This window comes from Rhinoderma darwinii, chromosome 9, assembly GCF_050947455.1.
Source record: "Rhinoderma darwinii isolate aRhiDar2 chromosome 9, aRhiDar2.hap1, whole genome shotgun sequence".
NCBI lineage: Eukaryota > Metazoa > Chordata > Amphibia > Anura > Rhinodermatidae > Rhinoderma > Rhinoderma darwinii.
Window position 1 is genome coordinate 93,752,946 of NC_134695.1, and position 22,890 is coordinate 93,775,835.

Below are 22,890 nucleotides of genomic sequence, written 5' to 3' on the forward strand. Positions count from 1 at the left end.
CTTAGTGGGTGCGGACCCACATCTTTCGTTATGTTTTTTTCTGGCATAAAAATGCTGCAGCCAGATGTTAGCTGCTGAAAGTCAAAAGTGAAATATTATTTTTTCAGTTCTCTTTCTTTTGTTTTGCATTTTTTGGGTTAATTATAATCGCAGCATACGACTGGTCTGGTGTCTTTTCGTCAATAAGTGTTTTGTTTTTTTTTTCCCCATTGACCTCCATTGTATTTTTTTTCCCGAAAAAAAAACACGTTTATGCGTTTCTTCATGGCCGGTTTTTTGTTGTTTTTTTTTTAGAATAAATCACGTGTTCCAAATCTTTGAGATTTCCAGCAAGGGAAACTAAATCTCGTTTGCCTCGTAATCTCGCGAGCTTACGCGTGGCTTGCTGGAATCTCACAGAAAAGAGTCAGAAGTGTCAGGATTCTGAATACACATGACGTCCAGGCTGGAGGTCATGTGTATTCATTATCAGGACACTTGTGTATGTGGCTGCACATCGTTCTAGTAAGAACACTATGTGCTGTGTAAATGAATGGAGAGGAGTGTATGATGCTGATTGGTCACTGATTGGTCAGCGTCATACACGTAAACACGCCCAGTTAAAAACACAATACACGCCCAGTTGGACATACGAAAAAAAACACACCCAGTTGTCCATTTCAAAGCTCATTTGCATATATATAAAATAGCTCATAACTTGGCCAAAAATGAACGTTTTTCAAAAAAAAAAAACAAAACGTTGCTGTTATCTACATTGCAGCGCCGATCACATGCTATAGGAGATAGGGATTTGAGAATCTGGTGACAGAGCCTCTTTGAACAAGGGACGTCTCACCGGTTTTAATTTTAGGACTTTTATTACATTTTCCCATACATAGAGGGTTAATAGCGGTTACCATTGCCAGTAGGATCACAGGTCCCTATCGGAAATAATAGTTTTCTATCAATATTTCGGGCTCACTTCTGCCTCCCATAACGGTCGGTCCGCTTGCCGGGGTCACTGCACTTACCGACCACTAATTGTTAGTAACCTCCTCATTATTTATTTACAGCAGTTACGTCACACTGGTTTCTTCATTGGGATTGTAAGCGGACGTTCCCCTTCACAAACAGGAATAATGGCATCTTATGCGGTGATTTATATGAGCAAATGTCAGAGAAGAATCGGCATCAGGCGCTATTTATGGGAAGATTATCACCGGTGACCCAATAATAGAGAACAGTCTTAAGTGATGCAGCGAAGAGGAAGAAACAGATAAAGGATTGAATGGACGCTCGTAGTTTCAGTCCGTCTTCTCATTAAAAACCCCCCACAGACACAGAACATTGAGGTCTTTCTCTCCCAAACCACATAACAGGTTGCCGAGGAAAAGCTGACCACAAGGGGTGCCACCAACATCCGCCATTATTGCCAGGGAAAATAGCGGAAATCATTTTCCCTGCAACGTTAAACAGAAATCACCGTGCTGCCCCCCAGGAGAGATTTTGCAGCAGCTCTCATTTCTGCTAATAAGGGGAAGGGGGTAATGGCACTAACAAGTGCAATCTAATTGGTGAGGTTTGTTTGAGAGCTCGTAGACGTCAGACATCCAGGCCCACTATGGAGGGTTTTATATGGCCATATTTTAGGGTTTGTATTACAGTTGCTGCGGATCTGCTGTACTTAAATCACAATAGAACCCCATAGGGGTCCATGTCCGGTAGCGTGGGGGAAGGGGTGTTGGGATTTGTCAGCATTTTGCAGATTTAATGCTGAAGTTATAATGTGGCCGCACAAACAATAAGCTGGAAGGAATCCGGGATGCAGGAAAAACACAGACCTGTAAGGCCTCATGCACACGTCAGTATTCCGGTCAGTATTTTGAAGCCAAAACCAGGAGCGGCTCCAAAACACGGAAGAGGTGAACATCTTTCCGTTATAGGTTTTCTCTGTTTATCTTCCACTCCTGGCTTTGGCATCCAGATACTGACGCAAAATACTGACGTGTGCATGAGGCCTAAGCCATGCTAGAATGGTATAGGCCGGGCTCCCACGTAGCGTAAACGCTGCGGAATTTCCGCAACTAAATTCTATGCTGAAATTCCGCAGCATTTAGAGTAGCGACAAAGTGACCGAGATTCAGAAAATCTCATGCTCACGCTGCGGAAAAAAACCTCACAAAAGTAATGCGGAAAGTGTTCTGCGGTGCGTTTTTCAATTCCGCAGCATGTCAATTTATTCTGCGTGTTCGGTGCGGCGATGCTGCGTGTTTGGCCCATAGACTTCAATGGGGAGCAGCGTTTACGCAGCAGAAACGTGGGAAAAACCGCTGGGAATCCGCAGGTGCACATATACTTTCTTTGCTATAACCAATGTTTAACACTAAATTCGCAGGTAAAACCGCTGCAGAAAAAAACTGATTTCTGTGACAGATTTACCAGCGTTTTTCTAGAGATTCTGCTGCAGATTTTTCGTTGCAGAAAATCTGCAGCGTATCCTATGTGTGGGAACATAGCCTAAGGGTATATTCACAGTGCGGTATTGCCGCGTGGCCAAAAACCGCACTGCAAAACCGCATGCGTTTTTACCACGGTTTTGTAGTTAGCACGGAAATCGCGGCAAATCGTTTTTTAGTGCAGTTTTCGGCTGCGCTGCAAAACATGCAGTAAAACCGCACCGTGTGAATACACCCCAAGGGTGCTGCCACACACAAGTATACGTGCCATCCCAATACCTGGCCCTTAGTGCTTCAGGTAGATATTGATTGACCACAACTGCACACGCTAGTTTTCTTAAAAGATCCAAAATCCTTTAACCGTTTCCCTGCCAGGATAATTTTGACAATTTTGATATACACAAATAAAACGGGAATACTAAAATAATAAAAATCACTTTATACCTGGCATACCCATATATTTACAGACTGTAGACACCTGGCACATTGTGAAAATGCCACCCAGTCCTTTACAATCTTGAGCGCCTTCATGCAACTTTACATTAAATCCTAACATTGTGTAAAAGAATGCAAACGTTCACGCCTGTGGGTAAAAGTCTGACCCAAGCAGAGCCCGAGATGCCCAACACCTACTGAGAATAAAAGTTCAAGATGTGCAGCGCTCATACCTGCCACTTGTGACTACGTCTACATGCACAAATCTTCCCATTATCACCAGAAATCTCCCATAAAGGTCCTGAATAGGCTCAGGGGGTGATATATATGAGCGTTTATAGTCATGTCGTAGGTCACACGTCCTTGGCAGTGAAAGGTTTAATCTGCACCTGGTCGTGCTCTTCTGGCGATGATCAATGAGCTATAAAAATGAATCACAGACGTCGCGGTTTCAGACACTGCGGTGCTAAATATTTCCCATTAAAGTGTTAACACATGGAACTATTATTCGTCAATGAGGTCACAATCCTTCAACCATAGAAAGGCCACATTTTAATAATAGATATTTACTGTTAGAAATGGATAAAGTTGAAATTGTCAGTCCACGAAAAAAAACAACAAAAAAAACAAAAAACATGCAACGTTTGCCATACTGGGTCCATTCCTGAGCGGTGCCGCGTCAAAGTCCATTCACCTGCAGTCCAATCTCCGGTCTCCTGAGCCCCCCCCCCCCCTCTCCATTACAATAAGACAATATTATTATAAAAGATAAATCTGTATAGAGAATCTGGAAGGAGCTTTAAGTTGCAAACTTCTTCTGTTTCATTGGTGGAGGCAGCTGAGCCAGGATGTCATGGAGCGGCCTCTCCACCAGGACCAACTCCCCATCATCCAACAAGTCCATGAAAAGCAAGGGCTGCAGGGCGTCCAGAAACCAGCAGAAGGGGTAACATTTTAAACAAAAAAAAAGCAAAAATAATAAAATTAAAACATGAGATCAAAATAAATGTATATAATAATAATCCTTAAATAAAGGTGTTTCTGGTTTTATGTAACTTCAGCTCAATCATTGTATAATGGGAAGTTCTGCAGCTTTCTGATACACTTTCCAATTCCTCCTAAATCTCCACTTGCTGTCAGTGAATAGGAACATTCTTAGGGCATCCAAATGGAGCGACCCTGACCCGGTCACGACACGGCCAACAACCGTGCCGGCACCATGTTCGGTGCCCGTTAATGGCCATGCGTTATTGCGAATATAACGGCCCTTTACCTGAAAAATTGTGCGGCATTCATGAATAAACCCTTTATGGCTGCGCGATTTTGCAGCTGAAGGGCCGTTTTACCTGCAATAACGCATGGCCATTAACAGGCTATTTGACAGCCACTCCGAACATGGTGCCGGCACGATTGTTGGCCACGTCGCTACCGGGTCAGGGCCGCACCATTTGGACTTCCCCTTAAAGGGACTGAAAACCCGTAAAGAGTCAATACTTCTCACAGCCAAGAGGTAGTTGCGTAATCAATGTTTTTTTTTTATCTGCCACCCCACAATTAACATTGACGCCTTAAAAATAATAATTAAGGATCAACGTCCTACCTGAAACTTTCTGGTTATTTTGAAGGCATGGGCCTGACTTCTCCTTGCACTCTCCGAAAGCTGCTTTAGTGACTTCTGGTTGACCAGGGGTGTTTTATCATCCGGTAAGGGCTGTGGAGATTCAAAGAGGATCATATATAAATGTATGATACAATGCTGAAACATAAAAACCACTTGGGCATACTTTTTATGACGCCACCACCGCCACCCCCCCCCCCTTAAGGCTGGGTTCACACGTGGCGGAATTTCACTTAAATTCCGCCGCGGACACTCCGCAGCGTTAATCCGCAGCGGTGCCGTTTGTCCATTGACTTACACTTTAATTTAGCAGTGTTCGTTTAGACGAGGCGTAAAATTCCGCTGCGGAGCATAGGCTGCGGAGCGGAATTTGGTGTCCGCAGCATGCTCTGTCTGTTGCGGAGCAGTGGCGGACTCATGGCGGAATTTCTCCATTGACTTCAATGGAGAGTCAAAATTCCGCAATGAAGTCCGCAGATCTTATGTGTGCTGCGGAGCGTATTGGTTTTACTACCATGACATTTCTTCATTCTGGCTGGACCTATGTATTTCTAGGTCTACAGCCAGACTGAGGAAGTCAATGGGGCTCCCGTAATGACGGGAGCGTTGCTAGGAGACGTCTGTAAATAGTCACTGTCCAGGGTGCTGAAAGAGTTAAGCGATCGGCAGTAACTGTTTCTGCACCCGGGACAGTGACTACCGATCTCAATATACATGTATCTGTAAAAAAACATATAAGTTCATACTTACCGAGAACTCCCTGCGTCTGTCTCCAGTCCGGCCTCCCAGGATGACGTTTCAGTGTAAGTGACGGCTGCAGCCAATCACAGGCCAAGCACAGGCTGCAGCGGTCACATGGACTGGCGCGTCATCCAGGGAGGTCGGGCTGGATGCCGAAAGAGGGACGCGTCACCAAGACAACGGCCGGTAAGTATGAAATTCTTTTACTTTCACTAGGGAAAGTGCTGTCCCTTCTCTCTATCCTGCACTGATAGGGAGAAGGGAAGCACTTTTCCCGCAGTCCGCAGCAGCTAGTCCGCATCAATTTTCTGCACATTTTGTGCAGATCCGCAGCAGAATCTGCGACGCAGATTCTGTGCGGCATTGATGCGGACAGTTGCGGAGGAAATCCGCCACGTGTGGTCATGCCCTTAGTGTTGCATTTAGGTTTGTGGTTTGGTCAAATTGTCATATGTGTGAAACTTACAATGAGTTCTGATGGGCGGACGAGAGCAAAAAATCTTTACATATAAACCCATTCTACCAAGCAACAGTCTTAATAAATGACAGGCTAAAAAAAAATAAAAAAAAAATATTATATTTTTCAGTAATGCAGATTGCTATGACGGGCCTCAAGTTCTGCTGCTTACCAGGGACTTATCCAAGATGCAGAACATATAGTTATCATGCATAAGGATGTCTTCAGGCCTCGATGGGTTAAATGTGATGCCGGTGATGGGCGTATCGCGTTCAAGCCAATCACAATGGAGACCGTTCTGCAGAACTTTTCGACTCCAGTCTGTGTACTGTTTCTGAGTGACGTTGAACTCCAGGACCTAGAAAGTGAGAGGCGCAACATATGAATTGTGTCCAATAAATAGAGAGGAACACGTCTCAGTCCCGAGCAGAACCCACCTGCTGATCGGCGTGAGCAATGACCAGGTTATTCGTGGATGGGTGGATACTGATGGCCGTAGGGGGAGACGTATATTGAGGAACTGAACATTCATACTGGAAGAAAGACATCAAGAGGTTAATATAAAAAACGTTGAGTCCTTTCCTAAAACCGCATCGATATCGATTCTTCTCACCTTTTGCTTCTTCACGTTATAGATGTCAATCTGACAGTTTACAGAAGCCACCGCCAGTAATGAACCATCTGAACTTGCAGTCAAAAGATGTACAGGGTGGGAAGAACCTGCCGAGACAAATACTTTCTTGTTAGACGGTTCTACAAGGCAGCTGTACTTACTCGCCAGATAGTTAACCGGCTTTAAAGGGTAACTAAACTTTTAAAAAACTTTTTGAAATGTCACAGTGGCATATCAAACGTTTGGATCGGTGGGGGTCCGAGCACTGAGACGCCCACCGGTCGCTAAAACGAAGTGGCAGAAGCGCTCGGGTGAGTGCTGTGCCGCTTTGTTTCTGATCGGCTTTTCTCGGAGAGTCATACGGGCTCAATAGAAAGTCTGAGTCTGTACACCGCTCAGCTTACCGAGGAAAGACTATTAGAAAAAAAGTCACACAGCGATCACCCAAGGGCTCCTGCCGCTTCATTTTAGGGACCATATTGGGACCACGGCTTCAAAGCCGTTAGAAAGAGGGGGGCATGGCAGCGCTTAATAGGAGTCGGTAAAAAACACAATATACTGGAATACATAAGTATTGCAGTATTATTGGGCAAGCGACCCAACAATCACTTGTACAAGTCCCCATGGGAAATAAAAAGTGTAAAAATAAAACCATTAACACTTTTTTTTATATAGACAAAAAAAAGTAAAAATAAAAGTTAAATGAAAAACACTTTTTGCATTTTTCCTCCAGAAGTTACGAAAATAAAAAAATGAAATGAAAAAACATAATTGTTATACCCGCGTCCGTAAAAGTCTGATATGACATAACATTATTTAACCCACAAAGTGTACACCGTAAAAAAAAAATCTAAAATTACAGAATTGCTGTTGTTTTTTTGTCACCTTGTCTCCCACAAAAAAATGGAATAAAAAGGGATCAAATAGTCGCATGCACTGCAAAATGGTACCAAAAAAAAACCAAAAAAAACTACAGCTCGCCCAGAAAAAATAAGCCATCACACCACTCAATCAACGGAAATATCAAAAAGCTATGGCTCTCAGAATACGGCGGCATAGAATTTTTTTGGGTTTTAACAATTCGTTGAAGTAGTGAAAAAAAATAATTTAACTATATAAATTTGTATGGACTCACAGAATAAAGTTAACATGTCGTTTTTACAGAACGGTGAACGCCCTAAAAACAAAACCCAAAACATAATAGAGGAATCGCAGTTATTTTCCCATTCCACTCACAAATATTTTCTTTTTCAATTTCCCAGTACATTATATGGTACAGTAAATGGTACCGTAAAAACCGCAACTCGTCCCGCAAAAAATACAAGCCCTCATATGGCTATATTGATGGTAAAATGTGTTATCGCGGGGACGCCCTTAAACTCCAACTCAATCATCTCCTAACATTTAGAACCAATTAAAGGGATTTTCCAAGAATCCTAAATTATCATTAATCCACAGGATAGGCGATCATTTTCAGATCGCTGGAATCCCCACCGATCATAAAAACAGGGGTCCTCCGGATCCCAGCGATCAAACAAAAATGAACACCTATCCTGTGGCTAGGTGATAATTTATGATTCTGGGGAAAATCCCTTTTTACTCCGTTGCTACACGAAAACCGTCACCAATAACGCCTCAGTTATCCCCTAAGTGCAAATGTATCAGCTATACACAATACCCAGCTCAGTATTTACAATTATCCCCCCAAAAGTAGGAACAGGTTATTTTTCTCTACCCAGGTGACATTGCCAGTACCTGGTGGTGGATCTAGTGTGTGACTATGCTGGCAGCCGCCCTCAGACAGCTCCAGAACATGGACACATCCCCGCTCCGATCCCACATAGAGCTGTTTGGAGTCCGGAGAGAAGAGAAGATGCAAAGCTGCAAGTTGAGGCACTTTGGGAACCTGCGTGTGTATAGAAAACACATATTAAGTGTACGTATACAATATCAAGAACGTGACGTAAGAGATGGTACATACAACCGCTAGCCAATGACCAAATGAAAAAAAAAAATATTAAAAAATAATAATAATATTAAAAAAAAAAAAAAAAAAAAAAAAAAAAAGAAAGATATATATATATATATATATATATATATATATATATATATATATATATATATATCGTTCCAAGATTCAAGCACATGACTTACCCGGCTGATATTTATATTATTGTTATCATAACGCAGCCTATGGAGAAAGAGGCGGGAAGATGTGGCATATGAAACCCATGAACCACAGCGGGAGACTGTGCTGCATCGGATACACTCCGATCCCTGAAGAGAGAAAAGAATAAATCAATAGTGTGAACAACCCCAATAATCTCTTACATAAGAGGCAATGCGTTTTATTAGTATACCTGACCACCAGCAGGCCACTATTTTTGTCAGAGAATACGTGCAGGACTCTGGTATTTTCCTGGATTTAGTATTAGTCCTGTCTCTGGATGTAAGAACTATGCAAATCCTCCACCATAGCCCTAAACAGTGGAGACTCAATGCTGCCCCCTAGTGGCACTGCTCACCTTTCTCTTCAGCTGCAAAAGAAGTTCTTGTTCCTGGCTCACTGTAAGGTGGTCCCCATCGACCCCTATAACACACAAATTATATATATATTTACAACATGGTTCCAAACGCTAACACTTTCATAAGGAGGAAACTGCACAATTCATTCGTAACCTGTGCATAATAAGAATTATATAACTTATTGCAACAAAACTGCTTTCTAAAGTTTCGTAATCTCCGTATTTCACCCTGCAGAAAACTTTTGGGCAATAAAAACTGTCATGATGTAAAGCATTAAATCTGATCTCCAGGATCCCTGCTTATTATACGTGTAGCAAGTATCTGATCATCTTTATCCAAGTGTTAAGTTAGTTGTAGTTAGTTTATTCCACTATATTGAAAATAAGCCCTCTCTCCATTGACTCCCCTTTCAGCTTGTGCTTATACGTAATTAAATGCAAACAAGCAGAGCTGTAGTGTAAAGCATGGGGGAGGCAGGAGTTGTGATGAGGCAGGAGGTGAATTTCAGACTACCTCAGACTCCCATTATACTAAGCAGCTAAGACTATGTTCACAGCTAGCAGAAGTCTTTTCTTACGTTGCTCGATTCGTTTTAAAGATAAAAATAAAAGTAATGTCGAATTTCTTCCGAAGTTTTAAAAGCACAACATCTTCTTTACTATGAGTATATAGGTTATCTAGTCTATAGCAACCCCACATACCTGAATCATTTGTCTGTCCGAGTCGCCACAACTCTAGATGTTCAGGGAACTGGAAGAGGAGCAGTCGGGAGGATTGAGCGCAAGACACCAGATGGCGCTGAAGAAAGATTTGTATTTTTAATACAAAAACAAACTCCTTCGAAAAACCACTGAGCTTATCTAAGGACAGCGGAGGTGATCTATGGTAATTCTTGCGCAGAACTAGAAATCTCGTCATATAACTTAGGAAAATCGCCACACTTTGAGAGACATTGGAACTACAAGTCTCAGAATGCCCTTAGACGGGCACAGTATGGCAGACATTTGTACCTTTACAATATATGAGACCATCAAGAGTCTTGCCTGGCATGCTGGAACTTACAGTACTACACAGCATGTTACTTAGGCCTGGTTTACAATATACGTGTCACAGACCGGAGGTTATATCCCATTTCTAGTTATAATGAGACTTACATGTGGAAATGTGATTTTTCTCAGAGCAGCATCATAGGATTTTGTTTGCACCTTTTCCATCAAAGGCCGGGAGACAATCTGACCGTCGACACCTGTAAACACAAGGAGAATCTTTAGAAATGAGACAGAGCCGTGTGATATTTAAACTAATCTGTAGGGGGCGACATACCACCAGAGATGAGAGCGGTGCTGCTGTGCGCCACGGCTCTTACGTCGTGAGTGTGATATCGAAATGGCTTTGTGCAAACCCACTGCTGCTCTGGTTTCCCTGCTTGAACAGCCAGATGCTGGAACTGGAAGATGACCCCCTGAGCCGTGCCCACCAACAGGCTATCCTCCGTCTGCCATGACAAATAAGCAGCACAGGTCAGTAATTTTTTTTATACAGCACTTTTGCCGCTTACAGAACACATATCTAATCAGCCAGACTATCACCTTGCACACCGCGAGGCACAGGAGGTCGCAGCTGGCCACCGTATAAGTGCGGATAAGCGTTCCATTCTCCAAGTCCCAGAACTGGAGTTTTCCTGTAGAATCCACGCTGATTATTTCTCCACAGGACAGGACGGCCACGCTCCACACAACGCACTCACGCTTCTGTCCACTCACTGGCCGGCGGTCCAGCTTTAGTACGTGGAGAAGACGACCTGATATAAAACGACAGCACAAAGATGTCAGACCAACATGAAAGGGTTAACTAAAGGCCTGGTATAAAGACAGCAAAGCTGCACGGGAAATGTCCAAAAAAATTACAAGATCTAAAAGTCTATAGGTGCAACGTGCTTGATTATTATAATCAGAACGGTCTGACAAAAGGATCTACTAGAGACCAGCGATATCATAGAAACACAAGTTTGCATGGTTGTGGTCTTTGAGTTAAAGGAACCCTCCATTCAAAACAGAGACTGTGTTATGCCTAGTGCAGGGCACTAGGGGGCGGTGCATGACACCTTTCTCTCGGATACCATTCTCTCTGTGTCAGGGGTCATGCACCACCCTCTTTCAGGACCTGCGTAGGCATTACAGTCTCAGTTTTGAAGGGAGTGTTTCTTTAAAGGGTAACTAAACTTTTAAAATGTGATAGTGACATGTCAGAAGTTTTGATAGGTGGGGGTCCGAGCACAGAGATCCCCCACTGATCGCTAAAACGAAGCGGCAGACGCGTTCAGGTGAACGCTGTGCCGCTGGTTTCTGAGCGGTGCACAGACTCAGATTTTCTATTGAGCCCATACGCCGCTCAGAGGAAAGCCAATCAGAAACTAAGCGGAACAGCACTCACACGAGCATCTCTGCTGCTTAGTGATCAGTGGGGATCTTAGCGCTCGGACCCCCACCGATCAAGACTTGTGACATGTCACGATCACATGGCAAAAGTTTTTTAAAAGTTTAGTTACACCTTTAGATCCACTCAACTGTAAGAATGAAGGGTCTCCAGCACTTTTCTGGGCCCTATGCCTCAGTCTTTTTTGGCAAGAGATCTGTGATTTAATGTTTAAGTTCTGACCATATCTGCCCCCGAACCCACAAAAAAGTATAACCCCCACCTTATACCACATTGGTCTGGCATAAAGTGCCTTCATCAATGTGGGTACACAGCCCATCCCCCAATACAGAAGCAATACTCTCTCTCTCTCTCTTACTGACCTGATGAAACATTGAAGACTCGAATGACATTGACAGAACCAGTGATAATCTGAGATCCCAATGGATGCCAAGCCAGACACAGGATCCGATCTGTAGAGAGACACGGAGAGAAGAAACAAATGACGCTTGTCCATCAGTCAAAAGCAGCCGACTACATGACATGATCGATAATTCCATCACCTTTCTGCCGATCCAGGGTCTTCTCAAACACAATCTTCTCGGGAGTGATGCTGAACAGCTTTACGGCGCCATCTTCACAGCAAACCTGCAATGTAACGAAACGCGGCAACATGGAAGTGAGTAGAGATCGCACAACCACTGGAATATTAATCACTGGTGGGGAGGCGACACTTACGGCGAGTTGGGTGCCGCTGGGATTGGCTGCGATGCCCCAGATGGGTCCTCCGAATGCATCCAAGGAATATTTAACACAAAGCTTATCCAGGTCGTACTCAATGATCTCCCCATTCAGACCGGCAGAGAAGAGGCGGTCACCAGCGGCCCAGCATATGGATTCTGTGGACCTCCTATCATCACCAGGAATAATCTGCACAACAAAAACAGATGCAAAGTATTAAAACTAAAAGATAATTTACTATAAAATTAACTCATTAAAAAAAAAAAAAAGTTTTTAAAGAGGCTCTGTCACCAGATTCTCAAATCCCTATCTCCTATTGCATGTGATCGGCGCTGCAATGTAGAGAACAGTAACGTTTGTTTTATTTAAAAACGCTCATTTTTGGCCAAGTTATGAGCTATTTTATATTTATGCAAATGAGCTTTGAAATGGACAACTGGGCGTGTTTTTTTCGTTTTTTCGTTATGTCCAACTGGGCGTGTATTGTGTTTTTAACTGGGCGTGTTTACAAATCGGTGACCAGTCAGCGTCACACACTCCTCTCCATTCATTTACACAGCACATAGTGTTCTTACTAGAACGATGTGCAGCCACATACACAAGTGTCCTGATAATGAATACACATGACCTCCAGCCTGGACGTCATGTGTATTCAGAATCCTGACACTTCTGAATCTTTTCTCTGAGATTCCAGCAAGCCACTCGTAATCTCGCGAGATTACGGAGGTAAACGAGATTTCGTTTTCCCCTGCTGGAAATCTCACAGAAAAGATTCAGAAGTGTCAGGATTCTGAATACACATGACGTCCAGGCTGGAGGTCATGTGTATTCATTATCAGGACACTTGTGTATGTGGCTGCACATCGTTCTAGTAAGAACACTATGTGCTGTGTAAATGAATGGAGAGGAGTGTGTGACGCTGACTGGTCACTGATTGGTCAGCGTCATACACGTAAACACGCCCAGTTAAAAACACCATACACGCCCAGTTGGACATAACGAAAAAAAAACGCCCAGTTGTCCATTTCAAACCTCATTTGCATATATATATAAAATGGCTCATAACTTGGCCAAAAACGTTACTGTTATCTACATTGCAGCGCCGATCACATGCAATGGGAGATAGGGATTTCAGAATCTGGTGACAGAGCCTCTTTAAAGGAACAGTGTCATCACAAATTATTTTTTTATATGTTAAAGATGTTAGTGCTTTATTAAAAACGTTTATATTTATTTGTGTGTTTGTGTTTTACTTTTTCTTATTTTTACACTTTTTCTTCCCTATGGGGGCTGCCATTTTTTTTCCATTTCCATTAACGACACATACAGACATGGAATACGGCAGCCACAGTCCCATAGGGACTGCGAACGGCTCCCGTCCCATTCACTTGTGTGTACGGCGTCTGTGTGGGAACTGCGCATGCGCCGCTCCCACACAGTCCAATTCGAAATTGGCGCCGTCCGACGCCATTTTCCTGTGGACCGGAAGTCGCGGCCGGACAGTAATATTACTACTTCCGGTCGCGGCTTCCGGATTTGTGCACTTGGACCAACGGCAGCAAACGGAGCGGACGGGCCGGAGGGAGCCGCGGCGGCAGGAGCAGGTAAGAGATTTCAATGTATGCTCGTGTTTGTGTGTGTTTACTACTGTATGTAAACCTACTACACTGTGTGTTAGCTCAAAAAATGGCGACACACAGTGTAGGAGGTTACACCGTTCAAACCCCTCGTTTATCCTGGCACTAGCCAGGATAAAGGAGGGGGGGATGCTGAGAGCTCACTAGAGCGAGGGCTTTTAACCCAATGTTGCAATGCTGCAATTTTGGGAATAGCTCCATCTAGTGACCAAAAATGGGTAGTATTATAAATTTAGAATTAATTTATAATATTTCCTGACGCGTGAAAAAAAAATAAAAAATTTGAACAATGTTTAATCACCCACACACTAAATGTTTAATTTAAAAAAAACAAACATGTTTTTCTGGCAACACAATGCCTTTAAGCATAAGGCCGCATCATAATTACGGACCCATTCATTTCTATGGCCATCGGACACCTTCCCGTATATTTACAGGTAGGTGTCCGTGCCGTAGAAAGCTTCCGTAAAAAAATAGGACATGTCCTATTTTTTTTTATTATGCGGTCCGTCCTCCCATACTTTATAATGGAGCACGGTCCGTAAATGCGGACATAGACCGTGATTACGGGCGCGGTTGTATGCATGGGGCCTAAGCTGTTTCTTGATTATATCCATATCTGGGAACATGGAGTCTCGAAACTCTTCACGGCAAATCCACTTAGTTGTAGAGGTTGTCAGGTTTTGAAAACGGATGATGGGGGTTGTAGTTTAGAAACAGCTGGACAGCCACAGGTTGGAAACCACTGCTATACGCTTTCATCTTCGTACCTTTTCCTGGTAGTAGTTGGCAGGAAAGTTGTAAACTTCCACAGATCCATCGTTACGAGCCACGGCGAGCCTCTCCCTGTGTTCGGAGTATGACATACAGCGCACGCCGGACGGCACATAGTCAAAGAACCGGACGCGGTGCACCTTAAACTCCCCCATATCTGTAGAACGACACAAGAAGCAGAATTTAGCACAGATGTATCAGCCAATGAGATCACGTCAATGTAAAACTGTGTCCGAGCGAATGACCTGAAATACATCGATTATCGGCGGCGTTGTAGAAATACTAGGGCAGAGGCGTTGCCCACAGCAACCAATCCTGGATCTTATTTTTCAGAGCTGCTTTGATCAATGAAATCAGCGACCTGATTGGCTGCTTGAAAACGAAACAATTTTTTGCACTAGTTTCGATAAAGCAACCGGTGGCTTTCCAGCTACTGTGTAACTACAACTCCCAGCATGCTATAATTGATTAACCCCTTAAAGACAATTTTGACCTTAAAGGGGTTGTCCACTACCGGACAGGTCATCAGTATATGATCGGTGGCGGTCCGACACCCGGAGCGATCAGCTGCTCTGGCTGCCTCCGGGCACCAGATGTTGTGAACGGTATTCAGTAGTCGGAGCCAGAAGTAGAAGACTACATAGTGGCTATTCTGCAAAACTGCAGTTCTGCTCCTATTCACTTGAATAGGATAAGAGGTGCAGTACTGCAGCTCGGCTGCTATTCCGTGACCAGAGTCATCTGCTTCCGGCATGGACGTCTAGTACTCGTTGGCAGCTGGATCAGTGCAGGGTCCAGGTGTCGGACCCCACCAATCATATACTGATTACCTATCCTGCAGGGGAGCCGTCTGGCGAGTAAGTACAGCTGCTTTGGAGAACTGTCTAACCAGAAAGTATGTATTTTTTTTTAACTTAAAGTAAAAATTAAATTTATTATGTAGGTTGTCACGGTCATGACAATACTATATATATATATATAATGTTATTTTGTTTTGTAACTTAGATCTAATAAAGTTTATTGTAAAAAAATTTACATTTGTATGTATTTTTTTTTACTGAGTTTTTTCATTGAAAGGGGTTTTCCCATGAGACATTTATGACATATGTCACAAATGTCAGATAGATGTAGGTCCCACCTCTGGGACCCGCACCTATCTCCAGAACGGGGCCCCCTAAACCTCGTTCAGTTGCTCTGTGTTCAGCTGAATTCCAACCATGAAAAAGGTTATGTGGTCGCGAGTTACGTAAACAGCGTAGCTTGGTGACCTACTCTGTTTCCGTAACTCCCATAGTAGTGAATGGCAGTTACGGAAGCAGCGGTGGGACCCGCATCTATCTGACATTTAAGACATGTCCTGTGGATGCCATAAATATCTCATGGGAAAACCACTTTAACATCACTTTTTGATTTTTTTTAAATTCATTTTACATTAAAAAAAAATTTTTTTTTTTTTTGGGTTAGACAGTTCTCCAAAGCAGCTGTACTTACTCACCAGACGGCTCCTCCATCTTTAAAGGGTAACGAAACTTTTAAAAAACGTTTGACATGTCATAAGTTTTGATCGGTAGAGGTCGGAGCACTGAGACCCCCAGCATCGGCTTCCCTCAAACATTCTATTGAGCCCGCACATCGCTCTGAGCAAAGCTGATCATAAACTAAACGCCACAGCGCTCACCCGAGCGCTTCTGCCGCTACGTTTTAGCGACCGGTGGGGTTCTCAGTGCTCGGACCTCTACTGATCAAAACTTCTGCCATATCAAACATTTTTTAAAAGTTTAGGTACACTTTAAATCCCATAGGAGTATTTTTGAATTTAGATTTTTTTTTTGTAACTATAATGTACTGCCATATATCTATATACTGAGAGGACACAACTGCCTGTATACTAACAACAGGTAATATGGTCAGACAGTCCTGAGGTCCTTCAATGGACCCTGGGCTGTCTGTCCATATATGGTATGCCCCTCATCGTGTCAGATGATGCAACCTGAGGGGAGTCCCCCTTCTCATTTTCCTTTTGAATGCTGCAATCAGCTTTGATCAAGAAGTTAATGGCAGAGATTACATGTTTCCATGATCACCGCCATTGCCCCGCTGTGCTCGCGTTATCAGGACGTGTATGCCCGTCACTATGCGACAACGTCCAGCATCGTTAACCAGTTAAACCCCTCATGAAAGTTGCATTATGATTGGCTGTTATGGGAAAGAAAGATGGTTTTTATGAATGAGGCCCAATAAGCACTACCCTATACAAACACACTATATATATATAAGACAGATTGGTTGTGTGTGTATGTATGTATGTGTATATATATGTGTATGTATGTATGTATATATATATATATATATATATATATATATATATATATATATATATACACGCTAAACCGAAGCGGCAGAAGCTTTTGGGTGGGCGCTGTCACGCACCGGCTTACACGGAGTACATCACACTCACACGGTTTCTAGCAGCACTGTCCCCGGTTCTCCTCACGTTGCTTCTCTTCCTTCACGTGTGTGGCACAGGGAACCGGAAGCGGAAACACGTCACGCTGCAGGATCCGCCCCCTCTCCGCTGTAGCGCCAAGTTCAGTTCCTGCTGGAGCGGCCGGTAGTCACTCAGGAGAATGGTTCAGGTTGTCGTGTGTAGGTCAGTGCGGCTCAGTCCTGGTATCCCGCTCCCCCGAGTCTTCTCACTGCCTAACGAGTCATTCCGGGGCTGGGGTAGAACTACTATTTCCAGCATGGCCGGTCAGTCTGTGGTAGATGCGGAACTACAAGTCCCAGCATGGCAGTCTGATTTGAATTTGCTATAGAACTACAAGTCCCAGCATGTCACGTCTGATTTTGCAGCTGATGTAGAACTACAAGTCCCATCAGGTTATTTGATACTATTATTATGTATATGTTATGCCCACCAATGTGTCATTCTGTGGGTGGTGTGGAACTAAAAGTCCCAGCAAGTCCTGTTAGTCTGAGATCCTGCACAGAGGGGGACACAGGACATGGTGATGCTTCTATTCTGCATTGGATGCTTCTTGGCATTAGAGCAGACCGAAGCTTGCTGTCAGTGAATGGAAGCACAAAAAATATTTCTATGAGTGCAGATGCCCCAGTCCAGTGGTTCAAACTTCTTCAGGCCAGGGAACCCCAAACCAGCTAGAGACCCCACTGTGGAGCTCTACCCCTGCTCTATACAGGTGACATCACAAGACCGCGGCAGTCGTTAAGTCTACAGTGACGGCAACTCTGCGGGCTGTGATTGGCCACTGTGGCGAGGTGACGTATGATCGCGTAAAAGGAGAAAGAAGCTGATGATAGGCGGAGAACGGCGGTGCTGGAACACAGTGGGGAACCCTCATAAACACTAGTGATGTGTAGTTACTGTATAGCAGGATGTGGCGGTTTACCCAAGATGGCGTACGTTGAGGAATACGGCACAGCTACTCCACTACGCCAGTTAATAGCTTGTTCTCACCACCACTAATCTGCACGGAAAAGTGGTGAAAAACTTTGATAAGACGGTCCCACACAGCGCGGCCGGGTTCCCACGTAGCGTAAACACTGCGGAATTTACGCAGCATTTACAGTAGCAGCAAAGTGGATGAGATTTTGGGAAAAAACGCCCACACTGCGGGGGTAAACCGCAGCGTAAACGTTAATAAATTGACCTGCGGTGCGGAATTTAAATCTGCAGCCTGTCCATTTATTCTGCGTTTTTGTGGATTTTCTGTTGCTGGTTTTTCCCCATTGAATTCCATAGAGATGCAAAACCCGCAACAGAAAGACAAGTGTTGCGGCGGAATCGCAGCGATTACGCCGCAAAAATCGCAACTCCAGAAAGTTAAAAAAATATATACTTACCCAGAAGTCTCTCCTTCCTGCAGTCTGGCCTCCTGGGATGACGTTTCGTCCCATGTGACCGCTGCAGCCAATCAAAGGCTGCAGCGTCACATGGCCTGCAACGTCATTGTAGGAGGCCGGACTACACGCAGAAAAGTGGGAGGGGATAAGTATGAGCGATTTTTTTTAAGTGCCGCTTTTTTGCACAGCAGAAACTTTATCAGAAATGCGATTTTTCGTACGGAATGTACTGCGGGTTCCAGGTCGGATATGCTGTGTGATTTTTACGCATCTTATCCGACCCGTGAGAACCAGGCCTAAAGCCGCTCCACTTTTTTCCAAGGATGAGCGTTACCTCTCCTGACACGTCAATTCTGGAGCATCTTTTCTTGGATCTCTGCGTTGTCGTTCCACACGTAACGGAATTCCTGCAGAAAATTTCTGCAACAATTCCACAGAAAGTAGCAGACTTTCCGCTGCGGAAAAACCGCACCATTTCCTGCGTGTTTGGCTGCAGAAAATGGTGCGTATTTTGCAATTCTGCACATTTTCCTCAGCGGGGATTGACACGCTGCTCTACGAGAAATACGCACCGCAGGTCACTTTCTGGTCGGAATTTTTACGCAGCGTGTGAATGAGATTTGTTGAATTTCACCGACTTTGCGGCTTCTGTATTCCGCGTATTTCCTGTCTGCATTTACAAACGAAAAATACCCACCAATTCCGTTACGTGTGGACAAGCACTTGGGCTGGGTTCACAAAGGGCGGATATGTTGCGTAAGAGCTCGCAGCGTATCCGCCCGGTGCGCCGCATGGAATTCCAGGTAAAAAACCGCACCAAACTGTGTTGCAGTTTTTCACCTGGAATGTCCGCTGCGGAGAAGTGCAGCACTTATCCGGCCCGCTAGCAGTCTGTGATTGGCTGCAGTGGCGGTCACATAGGATAAAACGTCATCGCAGAAGACCGGCCTGATGGAAGAAACAGAGACTCCTGAGTAAGTATAAGATTTTTTTTATAGAGTTGAGTTTTTTGCGGTTGAATCACTTCAAACCCGCCGCAAAAAAACACAAGAACTGCTATTTGTTGCGGGTTTTACCTCCCCATTAAATTCAATGGGGAAAACCAGCAACAAATAAGAAGCGATTACGCAAATACAATTGAGACGCTGCAGAATAAAATTCCGCACCGCAGGTCCATTTCTGAGCATTTTTTCCGCTCATTATTTACGCAGCGTGTGGATGAGGTTTGTTCTATCTCATCCACTTTGCTGCTACTGTATTTACTGCAGATTTTCCTCAACTAATTCCGTTGCGAAAAATCCGCAGTATTTACGCTACATGTGAACTCACCCTTATTCCTCAGAGAAATGTATGAAGGAATTGATAATGCGGCGTTACCAGTTGGGGGGGTGTCCCTACACAGTCTGACACTGCCCAATCAGCGCTGACGGTCTGACACGCCCCTTTGACAAAGGGAATGGTAACACCCAGCTGTCAATATATTAATTCCTTTCCAGGAGGAATAACAGAGGGATGGTATAAAACAGAAAAGATGCTTCAGAATTGTTATTTTATGGAGTGTAAAGCAGACATGCCAGGAGAGGTGACCGGTCCTTCTTGATATTCATATATTCACTGCAGGGCCCACCTTTTGGTGAAGCTTCTGCATTGCGCATTCTCCTTGCGGTCACGGACGACCACCATTAATGGGAAACAGTTTGTGGTACCGCATAGAGCCACTGATTCTAGTCCAACAATAACATTGCGTCCGGCACTGATTGATTGCAGACAGCAGCAGACGATTCCTCTGTCTAACACTCCTGTCATTACAGAGATGACCAGGGGCAGCCTGCCGAGTGGTTACTTATGGAGCTGCAGGGAGAGATAGAAGCCCGGAAACAGGACGGACTAGCCGGGAAAGTGATGGGGGATCTGCACTACACCAAGGAGGTGAGAAGTCATCACATCGATCAGCGCTAATGTGAATAATCTTACAGGGCATTATTGTGACAACATCACCAGGAACTAAGCAGGTCGGAAATCGGCATAGACCAGTTGTCTTCAACCTGTGGCTCTCCAGCTGTTGGGCAGCTACAACACCCAGCATGCACCAATAGCAGCAGGTCGTACTTACTATACAATAAGCTGATCATCTCAAAGAATGGTTGGAGCTGCCAAGGCGACATCTGCATTATGTTTGTATGATGTTTATAGATTTCCCCTCATTCTCCAAAAATTAATTCATTGGCATCTTATGAAGTTGTCCCTTAAAGTATTTTTAGCGTTTTTTTAAGCTTTTAGATGTTTTGATTGATTTTGTTAGAATAATTACTCAGTGTAGACTTGTAATGAAGTTGGAAAATAATTAATTCTTTGGATATATTCCAAACCATGTGAAATGCAAAGCAATAAATAAATAAGTGGCAAGGCTGGGAAAACCCAGACTGCAATACTCAATAAGGCCACAAGGTGTCGCACATGATCCGGAATCTATGGAACTTTAGCTAGGACTAGTTTTTACCTGCAGTAAATTTAAAGGGCAATCTACATAGCTACACTGTCAGGTCACGTTTTGATAGAAACTCTATAGGCTGACGTCATATATTACCCCCAGAGATTATATAAAATATACCTGATTTCTGTGTTTTTCTGTTCTTCTCCAGGGGATCCCTATTCTTATCATTGGGCATCACATCTTATATGGAAAAGTGGCACGTCTGGAGAAGCCGTTTGCTGTCCTCGTGAAGAGTAACATTCCCTCCTCAGAGGACGCCATGGACACCGGAGATGTGACCGAGACAAAGTACAATGTCACCGCAATGATTAAGAGGAAAATCATTTTTAAAACCCGACCAAAACCCATCATCACTAATGTGCCCAAGAAGGTATGAGGAGCCGGAGACAGTCCTTGTGCCGTGTATTTTGTTATTGGGGCATCTGTAAAATGTCCACATGCAATGGGGCTACTCCGGGAAACAGGTTCCCTTTAAGCACAATCATTTTTAATGGGAGGAAGAGGTAATGTGGATTTCTCACAGCAACCAATCAGTTCTTTGATCCCGCAGGATCTATTAATCCCCCACTGACCCTCAGAAATGACACCCAGGAGTGGGTAATAATTAGCTGAGTAAATCCAAATGTCCATTGAATATTCATGTAAAAAGTTTCAGATTTTGGTTTTCTCTTCAATGTTTTGATATTTCTGTACATAAAATTTCGGGGTGTATTTTTCTAATTATAAAGAATGGCAACCCTCACTTTTTTTTCTGGTTCTGTATGAGGCAGCTGTATAGGAGATGTAGTATTACATACCGGCCAATCAAAAAATGGCCGACCACGTTTTAGGTTGCCAGGTCCGCTAGAGCAAGAGCTGCTCTAAATGGGGGTCCGGAGAATGACATGTATAGGGCATATAGAAAGGAGTTGTCATAATGAGCCCTTTAAAGACGACCCCCAGTGATCAGACGTTGATGGTATATCCGATTGATACGCTATGAATGTCTGTCGTGTGAAGACCCCTTTAATGACTGAACCGACAGCAGATTAAAAAAATCTTGCAAACTTGGAATCCAATAATCACCTTTAATGACAAATCAATGGCTCGCAGCACAAGGACGTATCTTATGGAGTCCAGATACTGCTGGATGTGCAGATATGAGTCCATGGTGTCCCCTTCATGACGTGGGAGCTCCTACTCCAGCATAGGGTCTGTATCAAAACCTCCAAGTGCAGTAAAGCGAATAATACTTCTAGAGATGGTCGTCATTTAGTATTTGAGTATAGTCTGGAGGTCCGAACCTGCAGACCCCAGGCTTTATATGCCGCAGGAGCGCCGAAATCATGGACGTTCCTTCGTTACTGTTCCATTGGATCGATCTGATAGCAAGCATCAAAACGTACAGGTAATATCACCCAGCTTTCCTAGTATCCCAAGGTAAACTCATTCAGGACTCTAGGAAAGCTGGGTGAGAATCTCAATGGGAGGTTGTAGTATATTTGTGGATTACTTACTTTAGCAGTCTATACAGAGGGAAGAAGTTTTTAGAATGTACACATAATCTATCGAGAGGAACGTCGTAGCTACTTGGGTTCTGAATTGGTTGTTTTATTCTATGAACGTTTTATAAACAACAATTTCCGAAATGCAATTCACAAAATAAATTAAAACATTTGTAAAAGACTTCAAAACTGTACAAAGCCGACCTGGAACTTGTTCTGTTTCATGCTACATGCAGAGACTGGGCCGAGCCCTGCCATGTGCAGAGATTTTGCTTTATGGCACATGCTGCAAGACGACCGCTGACCGGTCTTACTGGGCTGTGTATGCAGCAGATGACAATGGAGCCTGTAAAACAAGACGGATCACTCCAAGACTTTGGCCATCTACATATTTAACCTGATAAGCGGAGTCTTAATGCTGGGGAACCCCTACACGCTTATCTCTGGGGGAACCTCAATGTTAGTGCCTGTATTCCCTACAGAGCAACCATTCATTTCCATTAGAAGTCCTAGAGCCATGTTTGGTTGCTCTTGGCTATAGCCAATAGAGACCCCCCCCCCCCTCCAATGATGGGCCACACTTGCCGTAATGGGTTAAATTGAGGATTGAGCAAAGAAGAGTATATAGTAGATAACCTCTTAATTGAGGATTTAGT

At 43.9% G+C, this 22,890-nt stretch overlaps 2 protein-coding genes across 3 annotated transcripts; one reads left to right on the forward strand and one right to left on the reverse strand.

Annotated features, from left to right (window-relative positions):
• Positions 1 to 2,860: 2,860 nt before the first annotated feature.
• UTP4 (UTP4 small subunit processome component) lies at positions 2,861 to 16,936 on the reverse strand. Its single transcript, XM_075838543.1, has 18 exons — positions 16,851 to 16,936; positions 14,389 to 14,549; positions 11,979 to 12,170; positions 11,804 to 11,888; positions 11,624 to 11,713; positions 10,415 to 10,626; positions 10,149 to 10,320; positions 9,980 to 10,071; positions 9,527 to 9,623; positions 8,825 to 8,889; positions 8,454 to 8,576; positions 8,044 to 8,205; position 7,011; positions 6,300 to 6,406; positions 6,124 to 6,219; positions 5,859 to 6,044; positions 4,471 to 4,581; positions 2,861 to 3,786 (listed from the first exon to the last, which is right to left on the reverse strand). Exons 2-18 carry the CDS (start codon positions 14,545 to 14,547, stop codon positions 3,670 to 3,672), a joined length of 2,067 nt encoding a protein of 688 aa, XP_075694658.1. The 5' UTR covers positions 14,548 to 14,549; positions 16,851 to 16,936; the 3' UTR covers positions 2,861 to 3,669.
• Positions 16,936 to 22,423, forward strand: CHTF8 (chromosome transmission fidelity factor 8). Of its 2 annotated transcripts, none has more exons than XM_075838541.1 (3): positions 16,936 to 17,042; positions 20,068 to 20,185; positions 20,899 to 22,423. In XM_075838541.1, exons 1-3 carry the CDS (start codon positions 17,020 to 17,022, stop codon positions 21,124 to 21,126), a joined length of 369 nt encoding a protein of 122 aa, XP_075694656.1. In that variant the 5' UTR covers positions 16,936 to 17,019; the 3' UTR covers positions 21,127 to 22,423. The 2 variants fall into 2 exon arrangements, with proteins under 2 accessions (XP_075694656.1, XP_075694657.1); XM_075838542.1 differs by lacking the exon at positions 16,936 to 17,042 and adding an exon at positions 19,177 to 19,230.
• The last annotated feature ends 467 nt before the right edge of the window (positions 22,424 to 22,890 follow it).